Raw genomic sequence first — 22,809 nt, 5'->3', positions numbered from 1 at the left:
GGCCAAACCTGGCATGCTTCTAATGCTGTTTATATGCTCCCACTCATTGGTATTCCAAAACTTCAGCTCTCGGCGGCCTTGAGCTCCTCGTCGACCTGCGCCCTGACAACCTCCCGCACCTTTTGCCAGTCGTTGACAATCTCCGTCACCCTCTTCTTCTTCTCCTCCAAGCCGACGAATTCTGACGGCAGGACCTTGGCCTTGAAGTCGAAGCCCTCCTCGTCCTTGAGAGCCAGGTCAACGGCGCCGGCAAACTTGGCAGGGTGGGCCGTGGAAAGCGAAATGTGCGGCACCTCGGCGCCCGCGCGGCCGATGGATCGCTCGGAAGCAGACACGCCAATGGCGGAGTGAGGGTCCAGGACGTAGCCAATCTTGTTGTAGTAGCTCTTGATGGTCTCGACGGTCTCGGGATCGCTGACGCGCTCGCTCTCAAAGTCGCGACGGGCCGAGTTGAGCACGTCCTGGTAGACGGGGCCGAAGCCGCCCTTTGTCTTGAGGTCCTTGAGCCAGGAAGACACCTCCTGGCCGGCCTGCCTCTTGTTCCACTCGTCGTCCATGCCGGCGCTAGAGGCGAACTCGTAGGCCAGGAACCACAGCAGGCGCTCAAAGTTACTTGAGACGAGAATGTCCATGGCGGGGCTGAGAGTCTCCTTGACGCCATCCTCGTGCGCCTTGACGCCGTCCTGGGCCAGGCCGCCGGCGGCTTCCGCGGGGGGAGAGGGCTGCTTCTCGTACTTGCCAGTCGTCCAGAATCTGTGCAAGATGTCGTTCTCGTTGGTCGCGATGACGAGCTTGTCGACGGGCAGACCCATGCGGTAGGCAAAGTAACCGGCGAGGATGTCGCCAAAGTTACCCGTGGGCACGACGAAGCGGACCTTGTCGCCGAGCTTGAAGGTCTCGGAAGACTTGACGAGGGAGAAGTAGGAGTGGAAGTAGTAGACGATCTGGGCCAGGATACGCGCCCAGTTGATGGAGTTGACGGCACCGAGGTTGTGGGTCGAGTTGATGTCGGAATCGGCGAAGAGAGCCTTGACGATATCCTAGGTAACGGGGGGGGGTTAGGGAATGCCATTCGGCAGGGGGTGGTGTAAGCGCGCGGGCGCAAGACTTACTTGGCAGTCGTCAAAGGTGCCAGTAACAGCAAGGTTGTGGACGTTCTCGTCCAAGACGGTCGTCATCTGAGCCTCCTGGATGGGGCTCACACGGCCCTTGGGGTGAAGGATGAAGACGGAGACATCCTTCTTGCCTCGCAGACCGTAGATGGCGGCAGAACCGGTGTCACCGCTCGTGGCACCGACAACAGTCAGATGATGTCTGTCTGCGCAACGTGTTAGTTAGTCCCACATGTCCCAATTGGCACAGCATAGTATCATTGAGGCCGTGGCCCGCAAGATCCTGCGACGAAGGCGCATAGCATACCCTTTCCTGTCTTGCCCTCATTCTTGCGCACCAAGAAGTACTCAAAAAGGTTGCCGAGAAACTGCAGAGCAACGTCCTTGAAGGCAAAGGTGGGGCCGTGGAACAGCTCGAGGAGGTAGAGGTTGTCGTTGAGGTGGCGGAGGGGGTGGTCTCGGGAGCTCTGAAGGTGGCGTAGCTTCGGTCGATGATGCCCTTGAGGTCGGCGGAGGGGATCTCGGAGGGAGAGATGTAGAGAGACAGGATCTTGTGGGCGAGGTCGGGGAAGGCCAGGTCCTTCCAGGACTGCCAGTCATCGACCTGGGGGATGTGCTCAGGGATGAACAGGCCGCCGTCGCTCGCGAGGCCCTTGAGGACGGCCTCTTCGAAGGAGAACTGGGGTTATGCGGTCAGCGATTGCGTGGCCTCGAGTATGGCATCCAACGATGCGCGCGCGCGCGCCAGGGCGAAGGCGGCTTTTGAGGGGGAGGCATGCGCAGGCGGTGGTGGGGAGAAGGGGGATATCATACACCGCTGTCCTCTCCACGGGTGCTGAGATAACGTTGGGAGGTAGTGTGGGTGGTGTCGGCGACGGCCTCGCCTTTGGTACCGTTGGTGGCCATGGTGATAGCTGCGTATACGGTATGCGGTATGCGGTGAAGGAGGGGAGTTGAGGTGGAATGGGCAGAATCAAAGAGAGGGGGGGGGGGGGGGGGGGGGGGGTGGAAGAAGCCCAATTGCAGCACAGAAAAGAGGGGAAGAGAGGGAGAAGACGGCAAGAGAACTTGGTCTCTTGTCTCTGCAAAAAAAAATGCAAGATCTCTTTTAGCTAGAGTGAGAGAGAAAAGAGGATGGCGTTGAGATCTTGGAGCAGTCGGACGAAAAGGGCAAGAAAAAAAAGAGAGAGGGCGAGTCACACACCAGTGGCAGCGCGGCACTGCGGCAGCAACAGCAACAGCAACAGCGACAAGCGGCCGAAAGTCGGTCTCGACGAGTCGGTCACCCCTCAAGGTGCTGTGGTGCTGTGACTGTGTGACAGCGTCCGCCCCTGCCCCTCCTCCTCCTCTCAGTCATGGAATTGTGAGTAATTTGCCCCGCACCAAAAATGAAAAGAGCCAAAGGGGCGCGGGGTTGCCCATGTCCACACTCCTGCCATCAGGTAGCCTGTAGGTACTCCGTAGCGACCGCCGACTGACATAATTCAACAATGACGGGACGCCAAGGTGCCGGGATTGGTGGGTTGTGGGATGCTCAAATTGCGTCGTTTAATTGGTCAATGACTGCCCTGTCGATTCTTCCTAGACGGCGCCTTCATCTTTCATCGATAGGGGCTGACAGCTGACCGTGCGTGCTCCTCAACATCCAACTTCGGTCCTGCCCATCATGTTGTCAACCTCTCTTTTCTTCACTCAGCTCATTCAGCCCTCCGAGAGTCAATCCTTCTTCGTCTTTGAATAGTGGCATGTCGGCGCCGAGGAGTCCACCCGTGCCATAATCCGCCATCCAACAAACTGCAACATGCAATAGCTTATGCCAAAGGGCGGCTACTGAGTCCTGACACTTATGCCCCTCCACCAGACTGGATGCCCCTCCATCATCCCTCTTTCCCAATGGGGCTCATGGCATGTCAATAGTCGATAGAGCCATCGCCCTGCTGCACGGCGGCTGATGCTGCCATGGCTTTCAATTCCTTCATTATGACTCAGCTGGTATCGCAGCCACACGTTTTGTCAAGATGAATATGCAAAAGACGTTTGTGACGGAAGACCGTCGGAGGTCTTCGAGGGCATATTCATTGCTTCGTTTTGTGATACTCCAAGACATCGTGTCTCACTATCTGGTACTCGACCGCGCACTCGCCCTTCACATCACCAAGGCGTGCCGCATCACCCGATACATAGCCAATCGGCCTAATTGACCTAGACGAATACCCTCGATCGATAAAGCATGAGGTACTGCGTGTCATCCGGATACTACCCGAATATCCATCATATCGCTGGCCTGCCAACGCCTGTTGCCCATGTCATTGGGTATCTCGTGAGAAAATGTGTAAAAATATCACAGACCATGGCGCCGCCCATCCAATTCATTCCAGGAATCCCTGTAGGACTTCCATCACCAGTCACTTCTTCAGTGACTTGAGCAACGGCGCAATCCTCGACCTCTTGCTGAGTCCCACCCGATAAATAGGCTTCGTCGCCGAGGAAGATGCAGGCGTCGACAACCTCTGCTTTCCCTCAGCGTTGCCTGCCGTTCCAGACTTGTCGCCATCCGTCGCCGACGCTACTTTCCCCTCTGCTGCTGCTGCTGCTGCTGCTGCTGCCGCGCTCTGCGGTCCCAGTCCGTCGGAACCGGACTTGCTGAGCGCCGCATTAGGCGTCACTGGCTGCAGCACCCGATCGTTGCTGCCAGTGCTGCCCTTCTCTCGGGGGCCGCTGCCCGCGTCTGCTGTGCAACCTTGCTGCGTATCAACGTGCTCGCCCTTGCTGCGCTTTGCCGCCTTGCCCGATGGGGCATCGCCCGCATGTTTCCCCTCCGTCGTAGTATGCTCCACTTCAGGTGCATGGTGTGGCTTTTCAGTCGCTTGCCGCACGCTTTCTACTGCGTTCTTGTCCGCCTTCTTTGGCCGCCCGCGCTTCTTCTTGGTCGTCGGTGTAGCCGCCGTTGCAGCTTCTGTTCCTGTGGAATCCTTCACGGCCTCGCTTGCCTCGGTGGTCCGTGGGGTGGCCGAGGTCTCAGTGGGTGCCGGACTTTTCACTGCAGCAGCATCCGACTTTCTCGGCCGTCCTCTCTTCTTTGGTTTCGTTGTGCTCGTCGAAATGGGCTCCTCCAAGGGCAGTTGCGCGGCTGGGCCCATATCGGCGACAGGAATCTCGGTGCTTCCTAACACCTCAGCCTCGTCCTGCCGGCTAGCGTCACTAGCTCTGCGTCGGCTTAGACGAGGCTTGTATGATTCTCGAGGGAAGCCGATGGCGTCTGAATCCCAGCCGTCGTCTTCTCGGTGAGACTCTGTCGTCTTTGGGGGTTCTTCCCTCAAGTTCTTCCTATTCCGACGTACTGATGATGCAGATATTATATCTGGTGAAGATTGTATCTCTATTGTCGCCTCTGGATCGACTGACACCCCGAAACCTTCCTGAGTTTGCTCGTGAACTGTGTCCAGTGTGACATGACCTTCGGCTGGTGCCGGAGGCAAGCCAATCACTCGAGTCTGGCTCGGCGTGGAGTATGCGATAGTTGTAGCCCCGCTTGACCTAGCCGCAGCTTGAAGAGTCGAAAATGGCTGAGTAGGAGTGAGTGCTGGATCCTCTGGAGACGGGCCAACCGAGTGATATTCATATTCCAACTTTTGACTCGCACCCAGTGTTTGGGACTCGATGTACATCGAAACTGGCTTCTGACCCGAAACCAGATCGCCAAACGACAGGACCGCGGCTGCATGTGGTACCACCACCATGTCGACGTCGTCGTCCTCAGCCGACAAAGATAAGTCCGGGTTCCTGAGTCTCGTTCTCTTCCCATTCTCCATCCTCGCTGCAGGAGTAGCGTCGAACGGCTGTGTGGAGCCCTGCGAAGGCATTTCGATAGCTACCGGGGATGTGAATTCCACATTGTTCCCTCGCTTCCTTTTCGTACCACTGGTTGATGCTCTGCTCTTCGCGAGGCTGGCCAGAGGCGCTCGGCCGCCGACCGGGCTGCTGGGAATATCCCACATGTCGTCGGGAGTCGCGTGGGCGGCGAGCATCTTGGGCGATGCGACTTCCGTAAGGTCCACCACCTCTGGTTCCTGTTCCTCGGGACTATCCAGCCCCGCGATGAGATCGCTGGCTGAGGTGAGCGACGAGGTACCAGTGTCACTCCTCTCCATTTGCGGTTTGATCTGTGCTGGCATGGAGCTGGGTGCTGCACCGTTTGATGCGGATGATCCGTCTGGCTTTGGTAATGTGTCGTTGGCTGCCGCACGCTGCTGCTCGGTGTAGATCGCTTGAAAGAACTTGGGATCGGTAGAGTTGGTCGCGACGCTCACGGGGTCGGAGGAGCGGCCTTGGCTCGGTATCGCGGAAGTCGTAGGTTTCGGGGCAGTGTCTCGTGAGTCGAAATCGTCGTCGGAGTCATCCGAGTCCGCGATGATTCGGGCCGGCGCCATTGTCGCGGTGTGGCGAGAAGATCGCGACGTGGGGAGGGTCGAGGCACGCGCCTAGCTCGGGGGCGAATTATGAAAGGTACTGTTGTGTACATGAACAAGTCCCCCAACAGTTTAAAGTGCCTATCGTTGTTGCGCGATGCGACAATCGGATAACGCGATATCACGTGATGCCACAAAGTGCATATTATGTTCGTATGTGAGCTCCGTAAGTCGGGTGTCCGGTCCCACTATTTTAGCCGGTGTGGCCCGGATCGCTCAAACACTTGATCGAAACTCTTACTGGGGTCTTCAGCTAGAGCAAGTCCGAACCGCTCAACACGTTATTCCACACGTCTTTATTCATTTTGCTCAACGAGCAGGCAGGTCAGGAATTTCCTGACTAGACTACTCAATTTCTTCTATTCTAGGACGCTTCGTATTGACAGAAGGCAGTGATCGGTCTTGGTCAATGGTCAAGCCTGCCAGTCGTCCAATACTTGGTTCTCCGGTATTGAATCCCGAAGCGACCATTGAAGACAGTTGCCAATTCTCCAAGCTCTCAATCACATCTCGGGCGTGCTGCTGGACTAGACCGTCGTTGTCCGTGACTGCGACGTACTTCAGAGTCCTCGTGATATCCTCCCGGCTCTGATCAGTCAATCCGAAACCGAGCTTCCGACCAGATTGCTTGGCAGAATCAAGTGCCTTGACGAATCCTAGAACAACCAAGATTGCTGCACGCCGGATGATGCCCTTTTCGATTTCTCGCTCCAGTGCCAACACATTGATGCAGAGGTCCACCGCGATGGAAACGAGGTCCGGCCCAATGCCCGCAATGTTGGTTTCGAGACCGATGGAGAAGATGGAAAGAGCAGATGCTCGCATGCGAACGTCTTCGCTGCCTCTCTTGCTTTCCCAACCCTCGACAATCTGGGTCAGTATCTCGTTCTTGACCAACTCTTCTTCGGTCAGATCATCACTGAGATCTGGAACATCTCCTCCCCAGGCGTCTTCCGCCTGCTTCTTTTTCATGTCCTGCAGTCGTTTCTCCCTGGACTGCTTTGCCTCCGTCTTTGGTCGATGACCTCGCCTTCCAGCAATCGACAGCAACGTTTCAGACACGCGCCTCGCAACGTCACCAGCAAAAGTCTCGCCGAGGCGCTCAATCACTTGAACCAAGGCCTCTCCGAAGCGCAGACGGACATCCGTTGACGATGTTTCCTTCGAATCCAGGTAATGCTCAAGGATCTCTTGTGTGGTTGCTTTAGGGTGTTTGTTGGCCAGCTGGGTAAGAAGCTTCACAACCCTGAGATTGATGAAGTCCTCGCTGTCTTGAAGGAGAGACGAAAGGAGAACGAGAGTGGCTTGTACGTCCAAGACGGAACTATCAGAGGCCACTAGGCCGGATATAAGGTTGATCCCCTCTGAGCGGATCGGCGGAGGATTATCTGCTTGAGTGATGTACTCTAGCGCAAGCTTGTACGTTCTCCTGTCCTCAATCTGCTTATCGGTGGGCACAAATGCACCTTCTTCTGTGGGATCGATAGCCTCACGGTATCTTAGCAAAAGCGTTAGGTTCTTGGCCGTAGGGGAAACCTCAGGGCGTCCCGCCGCGCCAAGTTTGGCAAGGGATGTTTCAAGAGCTTGTAGAACCTCAGCTTTCAGACTCGACTTTTTGAAGCTCGGGGCTGTGATGACTAAGTTGAACAAGCTTAAAGCAACCGCGATGATGTCGTCAGACTGGTCCTGGAGGCCGCTGGGATCCAGGATCTGAGCCACAAGCTCCGTGACTTGCGTTACGCGGCTGATCAGCTTGTCTGGGATATTTTCAAGCATCTTCTGCAAGATTGTAATCTCGAGAAGTTGCTTGATATCATCCTGAGCCTGGCTGTCTTCCACTTTGATGAGAATCTCTGGCTTTCGAGCTGTGACTGTTGACTGAAACCATCGGCTGAGGAGTTCCAGAAAGAATGTCGATGTCTCTTCTGGTGTGCAACTCGCCGTCAAGAGACGTATAAGGGCTTCGGAGCGAGCCTGAATTTCGGCCCAGTCTAGTTCTGGCACCTGTGATCCCTGGCCAAGCGGGATGGCACATATATGAAGGTCACCATCAGGGGTTGACTGATACCGCCACTGTGGCATTTTCGTGTACTCTCCTTGATACAGCAGATTTTCGACAACCTCATGTAGCTTCGACACCGAAACACTCAGTTTCAGAAATGTATGAAGCAATGATCTCGAGGGCTTCGAGTATCGGTCCTCGGTCCTTTTGTTGCCCTTACTCTGGCATGAAATAGCCCAGAGCTGCGCGAGAACCGGGTCAAGGATTCTTTTGGTCTGTGCTGGGTACGGTGTGGAGTTTATCATCGACGACATGCGGCGCAGTGTTACGAAGAGGTCGTCGGCAGTAACCAGGACGGCCTTTTCACTTAAATCAACAATCTCGGCTTCTTCAGCTTTGATGTGGGGCGTAGCACTGTTGCTCTCGCGAGATGGATCCAAGTTGTGCAAGAGAGGCTCAACGAAGACATTCCAACCGGGTGTTCCTGAAGCAGCGTCAGCATGGCTCCTGGTTTCTGAGTGAAAGCACAGTTGTTACCGGGCGCGCCAAACTGTTTCCCTCCCAGCACCCCGAACATGATAATCTGTGCCGCTGCTACACTGAGCTCCGCGCCTTCGGTTCCATCCAACAGCACGATCAACTGGGGCGCAACCTTCGAGAACCAGTTTTCAGGTGATACAGTTGCTGGTGGGAAGGTGAGAATGCGGGTTACCACGGCCATGGCCTCCTGCGTGATGTTGGCGCCTCTTTTCTGGGGAGTGGCTGCCTCAGATGCTTTAAGGGTGCTGCTTGGGTGCACTGAGAAGATGAACTCCATGGTTCCTCTCACGCCGTCAGGCCGAAGAGGAACCAGGGTCAGTATCTTCATTAGCTCCGGACGTAGCCATGCTGGCGCGATTTTCGGCTTGATCAAGGCGTTCAAGACAGGGAGCAAATTCCAAGAGCCATTCCTAGTCCCTCTGTCAGAAGGTTTCGCCTGACATGGAGCCGCATAGCACCCACGTACCCGTCGATGAGCTTTTGAAAGTCTTCTTGGGCGGCTGCTCGAGAAGCAGCGTCGGATGATGGATCAAACGCCCGCTTACCGACGCTGAGAATTTCGTCAGCTAATTTGGAGCGAGGGTCCTTTTCGGGTGTGTTCGGTTCCATCGTTGCTGGATGCAGAGTTGAAGATCGTGGATTTACACTTGCTTTAGTAATTCAGCTTTGAGGACCAAAGGAGATGTATACAGTGCGGCTGATTCTCCCACTGTTCCGTTAATCCCCGGCGGTGTCACGTGTCTCCGCGTGCGCGACCACACCTCAAAGTGGACGCGACGTGTTCGTGCTCCTTCCTCTTCGCCTGTATCCAACGCGACCTCAGATTTCCACCTCACCCTTTCAGCTTGGTTCCTCTCTCAACACCTGCTGAAAAAGCCAGCTTGACGCGTCTTCGACAGCAAGAATCACCGCCGGATACGCAGCTTCCAGAGAACCATTCGAGATACGAGTTGGAAACCAGCTGCGTGCGCCTCGTCGCAGTCGGCAAAAGGAAGCTTTCTCGCCCGACTTTCACTGTCTCTGGACAAGGGTTCGCCTTTGCACGACACCTCTCTCTCAGTTCTCCGACTCTCATTTTCCTCGGAATGTCTATCGTAGACCTCTCAGTCAGGGCTGACAACCCGTGATGCGTCGCACCTCAGCCTGCATCAGGACATTGAGCTTGCCGCGGATGGAATCATCATGGCCTATGGTTGTCTATACCAGACAATTCAGTCCAGCTGAGAGAATGAGCTTCGGAACTTAACCCTAAGTATCCTTTTGGTTCAAGTCTTGCGCCCGCAGTCGTCGAACCTGTCTTTTAAATCCGCCCTGGTTCTCGATGTAACGCCGCTGAAAAGTGGTATCGTGCTCGAGGACCGCGGTGGATGGACTGGCAGGGAACACATTCCAGTCATCATTTGGTGCGCGAAAGGGGGTTACTATGAGTCGTATGGGTAAGAGCCTCTGGTCCGAGGCCACTCGTCAGGACCTATCCGCTGGAACCAGAACTCTGGCCAAGAATAGGTCGCCCGGAGAAGATGGCAGACATGGCTTGCAGGGTCGAGTTGGCAACAAGCTGCTGTCCTGGGGTGTTGCTACGGACAAGTGGAAGGAGCATTGCGTTTGCCACGAACGGTCAACATCGAAGTTTCAATTCACTCACAATCTGCCTTGGACTCGACTCGCCGGTCGTACCACAGTACTGCGATGTTTCCAGGCCTACGAACAGAAACTTTTCGATCTGACGAATCCCATCGCCACGCTCAGCTCTCGGCACCCACTTGTTCAGTACACCACCCCCGGACTCACCTAGCAGCCAAGAAGTTGCCAGTATCGGACTCAGCAGCCAGTCGGCTTCTCTCCGAGCCACACCCACGGCAAATGCCACGGATGTGACATGTCCGCATGTGATCTGGCCAGGCGCATCAGCCTCCGGTCGTGGGTTCTGTCCCATGGCATTGGAGGACGCCAAGTCCACGTTGATCCCACTGGGAACCAACACTTGCCCGGTGATCTTGCCCCAGCGAGAAGCACCGGATGAGAGCGCGATTTTTCATGGATGTTTTTTGTCCGCGCGGAATGCCCTCCACTGCGTTTCTCGAGCAAGGAGAGGAAACAAAAACTAGTCCAAGGAGGTCGTGCGATTCAAACAGAGAGAGCTTCTTCGAGTGCTCGAGAGTACGCAGACTGGGATCCAATTCGCCGAACTCCGGATGGCTGTGTAAGTGAAGGCTGCGGCTCATATGCGGGAGACAGCTCAGGCGACACACGCAAAGGCTCCGGATGGGAGGGCTAGACTGGTGAACAGGTCCGAAGCGATGCCGGGACCCATCTCGTGTTGGAGTCAAAGTTTTGTGCTTGTCCGGGATCGTGGAAGACCCAAATTGCTGGCCTATTCCCTGCCACCGTGAGCCTCGGCGGTTGTTGGACAAAAAAGGGCAGGCCTACGGACGGCAGTCCTGGTTGCCATCTCTCCAGAAATGGCGAGATTGGCAACCCCCTAACGACTGGGGATAAGTCTTACCAAGTTCCCCCAAGAAACACTTGATTCGGGTGCTAACATGGCTCAGGTCTGCGGATGGGGAAGGAGTGGATGGATGCACTGGTAGCTATGATAGGTGCAATAGTTATCACAATAAAACCAAAAAACAAAATGGATTAGCTCAATGGTAGAGCAACCGTTTTACACACGGTAAGTTAAGTGTTCGAGTCACTTATTCCTTAAAAAGAGTATAGTTTAATGGCAAAACAAGGAGCTTCAACCTCCAAATTCTTAGTTCGAGTCTGAGTACTCTTGTATTTTGAAAATGTTCTAAACTCTTTAACTCAACGGTAAAGTGCATTTTTGATAAAAATGAAATTCAAGTTCAATTCTTGGAAGAATTAAAAAGTGAACAAGATAGTAATGTAATTTGTTATTGTTGGAATAGGCCTACATTAGGCAGCAGGAGGTTGCTGCCGCGGTCCGTTCCAGCCACGGTGGTCCGTGTGGCTCAGCCACACGAGGGTGGTATACCCCAGACTTCCTGCCGCCGCTGGCACCTGGTTAGACTTCCACTGAAGAACAACAAGAACAAGCAATATCACCACTACAGTCGGTGATCGTTGCTACCCACGATACTCGAGTATTTTCCTTTTCCACCTGTGAATCCAACACTGATCAGTGGTTAACCTCACAGTAACCACTACTGCGATATACTGCAGATCAGCAAGGTATTACAGAAGAGACTGTTGCGACGCCTCACCACGGGATCCCTTCAGTGCTAATCACGAAATCGCCGGCCCTCCACAACCCGCATTATCGTCAACCTTTCTTCCGCAACTACGTTGCCGTTGATAAGGGCGTCTATCACGCTGTCGTCGATCGACCTCGCAGCCGAATACCCTTCCGTACGACAAGTGCCGTTGGAGAAGTCCGTTGCTCATCACGATAATTCAACTTCGTCAACTTCGTCAATTTCGTTGCCCACAACGAATTTCCTCACGATACTTTTTTTTTTTCACCTTCAACCCACAAATTCGCGAAGATTCGCGGAAGTACGCGAAAAACACCTACTGTACCTTCCTTACCTTCTACACTTTTACGCGATATCCACGCTGTGGCAAGGCCGCAGGCTCCTACTTGCTATCTCTGCGACTACTCACTTCACTAATCCTCCTCCCTTAACTACGCTACACCATGACGGAATCGCAGACGTCACAGGATCTGCCCATCCCGTACGGCTTTGGCCGACTTATCGACCTAACGGTATGGGGAAGCAACGATGAGATCCTTTTTAGCGAGCGCGATAATAGGAAGGTATGTACACACATTGCTTACTCCATCGCTACGTGGTTACAAGAACAAATCTTTGGTCGCGAATTATTCGCCGCCTTCCAACGCGACTTCGATGGATGGGACGAAGAATTCTTCCACGCGGCAGGATCAAGGGCACTCAGCCTGCTCCGCGATCACCTCCTCTTCAATGGTGTCCATATCCCTAAGACCAGGGACAAGGTGGCTCCTAGGCTGGTGGAAGTTCTGGATCGTGACACCTTTCATACATGGACGGATGAGGAAGTCGAAGAGATGCGTCATCATTCCTCCTACTTTAACCGTCTATTAGATGAGGATCCACGTATCCTCGAGGATATCCAACGACAATATATCAGCCCGCAACAACGAACGGCTATGAGGGAGAAGCAATATCAACAGCAGATGGAGATTGAGAGACAGCAAAGGAAGAACGAGAAGGAGAAGGAGGACCGTATGAATGAGATTCTTGCCAAGGAGCTGGCAGCCAGGGCAACCAGGGGAGTTGACAACCCTCCTCTACCAGAACGACCAACCCGACAGAAGCCGACTCCTCGACAGTCGCCAGCTCAATCGGTCCACTCAGTATCTCGTCGACCTACCCCAATTACACGCCCATTATATCCTACGATAGCACCTCCCACTACGCAATCTCGTCATATCTTACCAGCGCCCCCGCTGTCGCTGAGACCCGCGATGATGGAGCACCCTCCACAACACCTTCCGCCTCATGACGAAGACTTCTACGTCGGCCCACAAGGCCACAACTTCCCTCTACAGGACTATCCCCCTGTCACCACAGGCTTCCCACCACAACCTCCTATCGACAACGTTGCTACACGAACCAGCAAGCCAACCTCTAGGCAACTTTCCGATCTCGCCAAGCTGATACCTGACGAAAACAAGTACGGTGGCGAGATGTATGATGTATTGGACATTAAGTTAACGAACTTCCGTGATAACTGCGAGAAAGTCGATATCGAGGAGGACCAACTGGGCTACGCCTTCTCTATCATGCTCCGCGGCAAAGCTTCCACATTTTATCTTCAACGAATCTGCGGCAGGGGCCCACGTGACTTTTTCTCGATGGTTCGACAAATCAGGAACCACTTCGAGAATGAGGAAAGTCAGCAGAATTACCTCTCCCAGTGGCGAGAGACTAACTTCAATCGCATCGCTCAAGAGCACCCCGACAAGACGAAGATACAGGTCCTTGAGGCCCTCATCGAGAAGCTCACAGTCATTCAACGAGCTCTCCCCGCTGTGTACCAGTCTGACGAGGTCCTGCGAGGCCAGCTTGTCAATGCTTGCTCCGGGGTCCCAGAGTGTACTTTGTGCCTGTATAACCCCTCCCGGACATTGGAAGGCGTCTGCAACCAGCTTCGATCAGCCGTCAGCACCGCTATCCGCATGAAGAAGGACCACCAGTATGTTACTGAACCATTCAAGCAATACTGGGTCGACCGCACTTACCGCGGCCCGCCAGACCGCAAGTCTGACCGCCATTGCTATGTCTGCAAAAAGCCAGGCTGCTGGTCAACGAAACACTCGCTGGACGAAAGACGGCAGGCATACGATCGGTACAAAAGCAATAGATACGTGCAGGATACCTCGTCAACGGGATACGGTGACTTCCTTGCCGAGTACGAAGGCTTCGAATCTCTTGACGACGACGATGGAGAGGAAGATATCCGCCAATACCTCCAGACGACCCCTGCGCCCACCAACAACGATGATGAGGAGGCTGATGACAGTGATGCCTTCCTCGTCAGCACCGCCTTTTTCAACAAGAGCAACTTCAGCGGCAAGGCTATTTTGTCACAATTAGCTGACCAATCGGTCTTCCATCAATTGACTAAGGCAGATCTCGGCGACCAGACTGCCAAGGAAAACGCGGCTGTCTTCGTACTTGACCGATACTCAGCAGAAGTCTTCCAAGGGATATTACCAGATACGGGAGCAGCCGGAGTTTCCACTGCAGGATACTCCCAAGCTCTTGCCCTTCGACGAACCTTTCCATCAGTAGAAATCGACACTTCGCAAGCGGGAAAAGCAAATGTCCGCTTCGGCGGAGGCGATCTTCTGCCCTCAAGCGGCACCATCACGGTCCCCACCCCGTTCGGACATATCGAGTTCTACGTCGTACCCGTCAATACCCCATTTCTGCTCTGCCTCGCCGATATGGACCGTCTGCGGATTCGCTTTGACAATCTCGCCAATACACTGCAACAAGGCAACGTTGTTGTGCCTGTTGTTCGTAAATGGGGCCATCCGTGGCTGCTACTTGGCCCGCCTGAGCAGAGCCTCGCCTGGAACCACCTCACGGACGTGGAATTACGCAGACTTCATCGTCGCTTCGGCCACCCATCTGTCCAACGACTTCACAAGGTTCTTCACGAGGCTGGCCATGACGTTGAGACCGCCGCAATCGAGCAATTGACGAAGTACTGCCATCAATGCCAAATGCACAGCAAGTCGCCCGGCCGATTCAAATTTTCCCTTCGCGACGACTGCTCTTTCAACTACGAAGTCATCGTTGACGTCATGTACCTCGATGGCGATCAACCCGTCCTTCACGTTATTGACCTCGCGACTTCCTTCAACGCGGCCCACTTTCTCAAAGACATCTCTGCGAAGACTACGTGGGAAGCTCTTCGAATTTGCTGGATTGACGTGTACCAGGGACCACCTGACTGGATCGTCGCTGACGCCGGCCGCAACTTCACAGCAGCCGACTTCCGCCGCGAAGCTCGCGCAATGTCTATTGAAGTCAAGATCATCCCTGTCGAGGCACATCACAGCATTGGAAAGGTTGAAAGATACCACGCAGCTCTGCGACGAGCCTACGATGTTATCCGCAAGGAATGCCCACTGACTACACGAGAGTCATCGCTACAAAGCGCGGTCAAGGCAATCAATGATACTGCCGGCCCTGACGGCATCGTCCCTACCCTTCTCGTCTTTGGCGCATACCCACGTATGACCGACGATTCCGCCCCATCTCCCGATATCGTCAAACGCGCCGCCGCCGTACGCAAGGCAAGCAACGAGTTACGCAAGCACTTTGCCAAGCGGCAAGTGAATGAGGCCCTGGCAGCACGAAACGGCCCTGATACAACCGCGCTGAAGTCACTTACAATTGGATCGCAAGTCCGCGTCTGGCGCGAGAAAGAAGGATGGAGTGGCCCTTATCGCCTACTTGCTACTGACGGTGAGGAGTGCACCGTTGACGTCAACGGACCGCGTAACTTCCGATCAACCGTTATCAAGCCCTATTACGCAGACCCTGACGAAGATGTTCCTCATAATACCGACAAAAGCGACGACCACGCAGAGGATACTATTGTCGTTGCTACTCCCCCGAGGAACCCTGTCGCAGCTGAGACTACTCCATACCCTCGTCGTACCCGCGGCCGACCGCGCAAGAACTTCGTCGCTGACGCGCTTTTACAGGAGACTGACGTACCTGATAACCCGTCACTCCTTCCCTCCTCCTCTACCTTTCTCTCTGCTAAAGAAGAATCCGATAAGGCCCTCGCAAAGCAACTACGCGATAAAGGGACGATAACCACCTCTGGTGAGCCCTTCGAACTATCTACGAAGACCGAGATAGATAGCCTTATCGCACGGGGGGTATTCGAATTCGTCACCCTCGACCTTGCTAAGCACGATAGCCGTATCTTCAAATCACGTATCGTTAACGAGGTAAAGGGCAAGAATACCGATAAGCCCTACGAGAAGTCACGCCTTGTTATCCAAGGATATGCTGATGACGGGAAAGAAGCTATCCTTACGCAGTCACCGACCATACAACGAGCAAGCCAGCGACTGATACTTGCACTTGCTCCGTCCCTCCTGCGTGACAACCATCAGCTCTGGCTTCGCGATATCACGCAAGCATACGTCCAGTCAACTTCACAGTTGAATCGCACTATTTACGCACGACTACCTACCCAGATTCGCGATGACTACCCTCCGAATACGATTATGAAAGTCGTCAAGCCACTATATGGCATTGCCGAAGCTGGCACTCATTGGTGGGCAACGTACAACCGCCACCATAGAGAAAGTCTCGAGATGAGTACCTCATCATACGACCCGTGTCTTCTGCTGTCATCTATTGATAACCCTCACTTCGGCCTCATTGGCATGCAAACAGACGACACTATCGGCCTTACAGACCTGCCCTTCTCTGCGAGAGAGGATGAAGAACTTGTAAAGGCTGCTTTCACCGCTAAGGCAAAGCAGTATCTCTCAATCAATGAGCCACTCATCTTCAACGGTGGCATCGTATCACTAACCTCAGCAAAAGACACTTCGATCGTCCTACGACAGAAAGGGCAAGGGAAAAAGCTGCAACTCGTCGACGGAGATTCGCCCACAGCCCAACAAGATTATGTCCAGCAACGTGCCCGTGGGGCATATATCGCCTCAATCTGCCAGCCCGAAGCATGCTACGATCTGTCAGCCGCCGCCCAGCACAAGGAGCCCGATGCTGAAGCCATCAAGAGCCTCAACCGACGGTTACAGTGGCAGATGAATTCGCTAGACCGCGGTCTAACTTTCATCCCGCTGAACCTGGCAACCGCGAAGCTCTTTGTCTTTGTTGACGGCTCTTTCGCCAATAACCACGATCTTACCTCACAGCTCGGCTTCCTCGTTATCCTTGCTAACGAGACTATTGACGATGATAACGGTACTTTCACGATTGACGGCCATATTGTCCACTTCTCCTCCACGAAGTCGAAGCGAGTGACGCGCAGCGTGCTTGCCTCTGAAGTCTACGGCATGGTTGCCGGCGTAGATATGGCCTACGCTATCTCATCAACTCTTGCAATGGTTACACAAAAACTTGGCAACCCAACCATCCCTACGACTGCCTGTACCGACTCATACTCGCTATACGAATGCCTCGTTAAACTGGGCACCACCCAGGAGAAACGCCTGATGATCGACATCATGGCACTTCGGCAGTCATACGAGCGACGGGAGCTCTGCGAAGTCAGATGGATCCACGGCGATGATAACCCCGCTGACAGCTTTACTAAATCGTCGCCCAATCGAGCCCTCGAGGGCATTATTGACACCAACCACGCGGTCATTAGAATGGAGGGATGGGTTACACGTACGTGAAGGAGGGATAGAGAGGAAGATTCGGCTAATCCAAGTGGATAATCGGCCGACTATTGTTATTTCTCGGTACTGTATAATTAGGTCTTGATTCTGTCCTATTCCCGGCTTTTGCAAGAGAGAAAAGTTGCCAGTGTTGGAATAGGCCTACATTAGGCAGCAGGAGGTTGCTGCCGCGGTCCGTTCCAGCCACGGTGGTCCGTGTGGCTCAGCCACACGAGGGTGGTATACCCCAGACTTCCTGCCGCCGCTGGCACCTGGTTAGACTTCCACTGAAGAACAACAAGAACAAGCAATATCACCACTACAGTCGGTGATCGTTGCTACCCACGATACTCGAGTATTTTCCTTTTCCACCTGTGAATCCAACAGTTATAAAAAGAGAATTGACTGAGTAGTTTAAAGTGTCAGCCTTGAGTACCAGTATAGGATTGCCCCATCATAAGTTCAAATCCTATATTCTCTGTTTTTTGCTGCGAAGCCAGTCTGCTGCAGCCTAAAAGCAAAAATTTACCTTTTTACAGATTAGGACCGGGTTGGTTAGGCGCTCCTTTTGGGAAGGAGAATAACGTGAATGATAAGCGAGTGAGACAGACAAGCGAGTGAGACACAAAACTGCGCCGATGAGATAAACTGGCTTCCATATCAACATCAACAGCATCAATTCAATTCAAACTACTCATAATCCTCATCTTCAGACATCTCTTCAATAAACTGGCACGTTCGTGAATTGTGTCCCGGGTGACCACAAACGCCACACCGTCGCTGACCTATCTCGGCCCTCAGTTTGCGACCACTAGTACGACGCATTTCCTCCTGAACCTGCGCAGTCACATCTTTCTGTGACTGTATATCTGCTGCGTCAGCTACAGTAAGACTTCCTCCATGTTGTAGGCGTGTTTTCTTAGTTCTCCGTCGTCGACTGAGTTGGTTATTCTCGTCTCTAAGAATCTGTACCTCAGATCTAAGTAAGGCTACTTGGTGCATGATGCCTCTTGTACCTTTAGAAAGTCGTTCAACAGCCTCGCAAATAGAGGTTGGGGAGCTGCTTTGGTGACGAGTGATCCGACTCTTAATAACGTTGGATTGAGAGCTTGCCTCTACTGGGTTGTTTGGTGTCCTTGAAACCCAAGGCGGAGGTGTCTGTGGTAGTGATGCTGGAGGCGTTGGAGTGTGTAGCCGGATATCCAGCTTTGATAGGACGCTTTCTGCACTCAGAGAAACAAGCCCAGCTCCTATAAAACCCCCTTGGATGTTTTTTTCAGTCATCGCTTGACTAAATGCGCTGCGATATGCAGGAAAGAAGTCCTCCTTTGAGATGTGGGTTACGCCCCGCCGCATCTTATCCTCAATTTGTTGCCCATACGCCGTCTTTAGCGGACCAAAGCACCCAACGTCAAGGGGCTGGAGTAGATGAGACGAATGAGGCGGCATACAAAGTGTAACGATCTTGTTTGCCTTGCAATATAGCTCAAAGTCTGTTGAGTGGTGACTTTCGTGCCCGTCGACGACGAGGAGGCGATATTGGCCTCTCAAACGTGGTTTCGTATGACGATCATAGTGCTGGATCCAATCTAGGCCTCTTTCATTTGTTGTCCATCCGTTTTCTGACGTCGCAATGACCCAGTCGTCCGGGAAACCTGACTCTGTATACCAGGTTGAGAGGTGATATTGGCCTGCAACGATGATGTACGGCGGGACGTTATAGCCTTGCGAGTTGATGGCTTGAATCACTGTAACCCATTCTCGATTACCAGGCTGCGCCATTTTTGTGTTTGAACGCCTTTCAGTACTTGTGACAACCATGCCAGATGCAATCTGGCCCATCATAAAGCCAGTCTCATCAAAGTTGTAGATATCAAACTCATCGATACCATACTTCGCGATTGTGTTCTTCACAAGAGCGAACCAGCCGCGAATAGCCTCTGTATCCTCGCATTGGGCCCTCTTGTAGTCGTACCTCCGAAAAAACCGCGTCCGCAATTGTGGTTGTCGTTTGACGAAGTTTAAGGCCCAGCGCTTCCTAACCGGAGGCGCGTCGCGATCAGCAAGTAGTCGATCAGCCATTTCTTCTACACCACGGATCCGGGGAGGGAATGATCGGGCATCTAGATCGAGAATGTGATCAACTAACGTCTGCTCTTCTAGCAAAGTAAGATTCCTCGAGTTCGGTATCCTGTCGCTTCGAGATGTAGAGCCCTTCAATCGTCGACTCAATGTTGCATGGCTGACCGAGTAGATCGTAGCTGCAGCCCGTGCACTAAGCTCTGGATTGATTCTGATAGCTTGAAGGGCCAGCTGTATGCCTGACTCATTACTTCTGGATGCCATGATGTGTTGTGGAAGAAACGTCTCCATTTGTGTTGAAGCATCATCGGCGCAGTTTTGTGTCTCACTCGCTTGTCTGTCTCACTCGCTTATCATTCACGTTAGTTGCGTTCAAACCACAATAATTTGGAATTGAAATTAATAGAAATGTAATGGATATAGAACATATATTTATATATAAAAATATACCAGTAACTATACAAAGAAACTATTATGTGTCACAGACCCGCTGTCCTAGCCCCCAATCTTGAGGTTGGTGTTGAGTAATCCGGTGGCCGGGTTACGTAAGCCTGAGGCTGGATAAAACTCTGCATCCTGTATTCTATCGCGCATGTCCAGAAACGTAGCTCCTTGAGCTACGTCTTGTCAACAGAGCCTGTACCTGCTTAGGATAGAGCCTGCCCGTAGCAATAGATTGTCTGATCCGCCTGCCCAGCATCCACCTGCCAAACAACCTGCCTGCTACCGTGACATTATGGAAATCTGGCTATGTATTAAAGAGTGTGATTTATTTAACGTATATGATAAGCGAGCTGGCCACTCCTTTATTGCACCTTAAAGGTCGATTTTTAACTATTTATTAAAAGCCGGATATAAAATTAAAATATATAAAACTTTTCAAATGAGCTTTGATAAAAGTTATATTATGAAACATAATATTATAGAAATTATCTATAGCTCTCAAACTTTTATATAAAAACTTAGTCTTATTATAGATCTATTTTTATATTTCTTCTTATATAAAGCTAACGTACCTGCATAGCGAGCGACGCATCATAGCGAGCGACGCACGTCCTCTCAATTCTACCCTCTTCATCTTTAGGTCACCTTTTCTCCACGTACGAACATGCAATCCTCCTCAATTGAAAGTCGAATTACCCTTGCCCTCCAAGCTATTGAAAAAGACCCGAAAATGTCTATACGAAGAGCTGCCTCTATCTATGAGGTCCCTGAATCAACCCTCCGCCACCGACGCGCTGGACGCGTCGCACGAGGTGAAACACGACCAAATTCGATGAAGATGACTATAACAGAAGAGGAGGTGATTCTTGAACGAGTTATTGACCTAATCGATCGAGGGTTCCCTCCGCGACAAGAAGACGTACGAGAAATGGCCGACCAACTCCTAAACGCACGCGATGGGACGCGTACTGGACCGCGATGGGCAGAGAACTTCGTACGACGCGTCCCTGAATTGAAAATGCGGTTTCAACGTCGAATCGACTATCAGAGGGCCTTAGCTGAGGATCCTACGATTATACAAGGCTGGTTTGCACTTGTGCGAAACACAATTGCAAAGTATGGGATACAGGATAACGATATCTATAATTTTGACGAGACTGGTTTCCTGATGGGAATGCTATCGCACGCAAAGGTTGTTACGACTTCTGACCGTAAGGGAAGGCCTCGTACGAAACAGCCTGGCAATCGAGAATGGGTTTCTGTCATTCAGGGTGTATGTGCGGATGGCTGGGCGCTGCCTCCGTACGTCATCGTAAAGGGCAAATATCACCTCCTCTCGTGGTATATTAATGGCCAATTTCCAGCCACATGGCGTATCCATCCAAGCGAAAATGGATGGACGACAAATGATATTGGCCTAGATTGGCTAAAGCACTTTAATCAGTGTACAAGGACTCGTACGAAGGGCTCTTATCGCCTCTTGATCCTTGATGGCCATAATAGCCATAAATCGACTGACTTTGACGAATACTGCAAGGAACAAAACATTATTGCTCTTTGTATGCCTCCCCATTCATCACACGAGCTTCAGCCTCTTGATGTTGGGTGCTTTAGCCCGTTAAAGTACTCGTACGGCAAGGAAATCGAGAAGATGATGCGGATACAGATTTCCCATATTACAAAGGATGACTTCTTTCCTGCCTTTAAAGCAGCATTCTTTACTTCCATGGGCGAAAATAACGTACGAGCTGGTTTTAGGCAGGCAGGCCTTGTACCTTTTAACCCTGAAGTGGTTATTTCTCGCTTGGATTTCAAGCCAAAGACGCCAACACCATCAAACTCACGGCCAAGCAGCCAAGGCTCCTGGGACCCAAGGACACCAATTACAGCACTAGAGGGCGTACGAAGTGCTACCTCCCTTAAAAGGAAGATCCAAGCACATCAAGGTAGCTCACCAACACCAATGTACGAAGTAATTGACTTCCAGGCCAGAGGTATTAGCAAGTTAGCCCATAGGCTTGCTATTATTGAGGCTGAGAACCGTAAGCTTCGTACGGGGATAGAGGTACTAAGTAAGCGCCGGAGGGCAAAAAAGACCCGGCTACGTCTTGGAGGGTCACTTAATAGTGCTGAAGCAGAGGCACTACAAGTAGAGAAGGGTGGTGTTAATGCTGGAGGAGAGAATAACCCTCAGAAGGAGGGTCGTACGGAAGGTGCTGAACCACGCGCGCGACGATGTGGTAATTGCGGGAAGCCTGGACATAACGCACGAACCTGTGAAGTGGTTTGGGATAGTAATGAGGAAGAGGGTGATATATAGTTTTAATTGATTTCGTACGTTGTGGCTAAGTTAACTTATACATAAGGTAGAAAGGTTTGAGAGAGTGCGTCGCTCGCTATGATGCGTCGCTCGCTATGCAGGTACGTTATATATGATTGTTATAATATTATATTTCATAATACAGCCCTTATTAAAGCTCATGTAAAAAAGTTTACTAGTTTTAGCCTTATATTTGTCACGGTAGCAGGCAGGTTGTTTGGCAGGTGGATGCTGGGCAGGCGGATCAGACAATCTATTGCTACGGGCAGGCTCTATCCTAAGCAGGTACAGGCTCTGTTGACAAGACGTAGCTCAAGGAGCTACGTTTCTAAACATGCGCGACAGAATACAGGATGCAGAGTTTTATCCAGCCTCAGGCTTACGTAACCCGGCCACCGGGTTACTCAACACCAACCTCAAGGTTGGGGTCTAGGACAGCGGGTCTGTGACAATATTCGATTTTTAATAAATAGGTAAATAATTGACCTTTAAGGTGCGATAAGAGAGTGGCCAGCTTGCTTATCATATACGTTACTCAAATTAGAAATTTAGTGGTTTTCGCCCTAAAAACTTATTTAAAATAAAAACCCTAAGAGAAGTGGATGCACTGGATAGGAAAGCAGTTGAAATGACAGTTGGCGGATGCTGTGCGCTCCGGGGTTTGCTGACTGACCAACAAAAGAAACAGGAGATTGGCCTAGAACACGGCGCACATGCCTCAATTTAAAAATCGTGTGAAATATCACAGCAGAAGCTTCACAGGCAATCCTTGAAACAGACGCACTGCCCGAAAAGAAGCATTTTATCTGACCAAGGGGCATCCCAAATGTTCCATACCATTTCGATTGTGGCGCCGGGGTATCGGGGCTGTAATCATCGCAGGTTACGCGAAGCTATTCGCTAGAGCATGTGCTTACAGCCCCACCTAAGAAGCTTGATTCGCTGCCCCG

General features: G+C 52.3%; 3 protein-coding genes, 2 non-coding genes and 1 pseudogene across 6 annotated transcripts; 3 read left to right on the top strand and 3 right to left on the bottom strand.

Annotated features, from left to right (window-relative positions):
• Positions 1–62: 62 nt before the first annotated feature.
• BDP81DRAFT_459266 (threonine synthase) lies at positions 63–2,018 on the bottom strand (the record flags this gene model as incomplete). Its single annotated transcript, XM_060593519.1, has 5 exons — positions 63–1,040; positions 1,113–1,318; positions 1,420–1,577; positions 1,658–1,791; positions 1,926–2,018. 5 exons carry the CDS (start codon positions 2,016–2,018, stop codon positions 63–65), a joined length of 1,569 nt encoding a protein of 522 aa, XP_060448584.1.
• A 1,397-nt stretch (positions 2,019–3,415) lies between these two features.
• On the bottom strand, positions 3,416–5,588 carry BDP81DRAFT_186341 (uncharacterized protein). The gene has a single exon (XM_060582356.1). It carries the CDS (start codon positions 5,540–5,542, stop codon positions 3,518–3,520), a length of 2,025 nt encoding a protein of 674 aa, XP_060448583.1. The 5' UTR covers positions 5,543–5,588; the 3' UTR covers positions 3,416–3,517.
• Positions 5,589–5,849: 261 nt separating this feature from the next.
• Positions 5,850–8,718, bottom strand: BDP81DRAFT_186333 (uncharacterized protein). Its single transcript, XM_060582355.1, has 2 exons — positions 8,121–8,718; positions 5,850–8,067 (listed from the first exon to the last, which is right to left on the bottom strand). Exons 1-2 carry the CDS (start codon positions 8,449–8,451, stop codon positions 5,927–5,929), a joined length of 2,472 nt encoding a protein of 823 aa, XP_060448582.1. The 5' UTR covers positions 8,452–8,718; the 3' UTR covers positions 5,850–5,926.
• A 2,039-nt stretch (positions 8,719–10,757) lies between these two features.
• Positions 10,758–10,829, top strand: BDP81DRAFT_t108. The gene has a single exon. It is a non-coding gene; the product is annotated as a tRNA-Val (tRNA).
• A 2-nt stretch (positions 10,830–10,831) lies between these two features.
• Positions 10,832–10,902, top strand: BDP81DRAFT_t109. The gene has a single exon. It is a non-coding gene; the product is annotated as a tRNA-Sec (tRNA).
• An 18-nt stretch (positions 10,903–10,920) lies between these two features.
• Positions 10,921–10,991, top strand: BDP81DRAFT_t110 (annotated as a pseudogene). The gene has a single exon. The product of its transcript is annotated as a tRNA-OTHER (tRNA).
• Positions 10,992–22,809: the final 11,818 nt, after the last annotated feature.

Source organism: Colletotrichum phormii (assembly GCF_030913505.1).
Source record: "Colletotrichum phormii strain CBS 102054 chromosome Unknown BDP81scaffold_5, whole genome shotgun sequence".
NCBI classification, from domain to species: domain Eukaryota; kingdom Fungi; phylum Ascomycota; class Sordariomycetes; order Glomerellales; family Glomerellaceae; genus Colletotrichum; species Colletotrichum phormii.
This window is presented reverse-complemented; position numbering and strand designations above follow the sequence as displayed.

Coding starts and splice junctions, on each gene's coding strand:
- BDP81DRAFT_186333 (XM_060582355.1), bottom strand. CDS start 8,451: ATGAAGATACTGACCCTGGTTCCTCTTCGGCCTGACGGCGTGAGAGGA. Junction 8,068..8,120: donor GAAACAGTTTGGCGCGCCCG/GTAACAACTGTG, acceptor ACGCTGCTTCAG/GAACACCCGGTTGGAATGTC.
- BDP81DRAFT_186341 (XM_060582356.1), bottom strand. CDS start 5,542: ATGGCGCCGGCCCGAATCATCGCGGACTCGGATGACTCCGACGACGAT.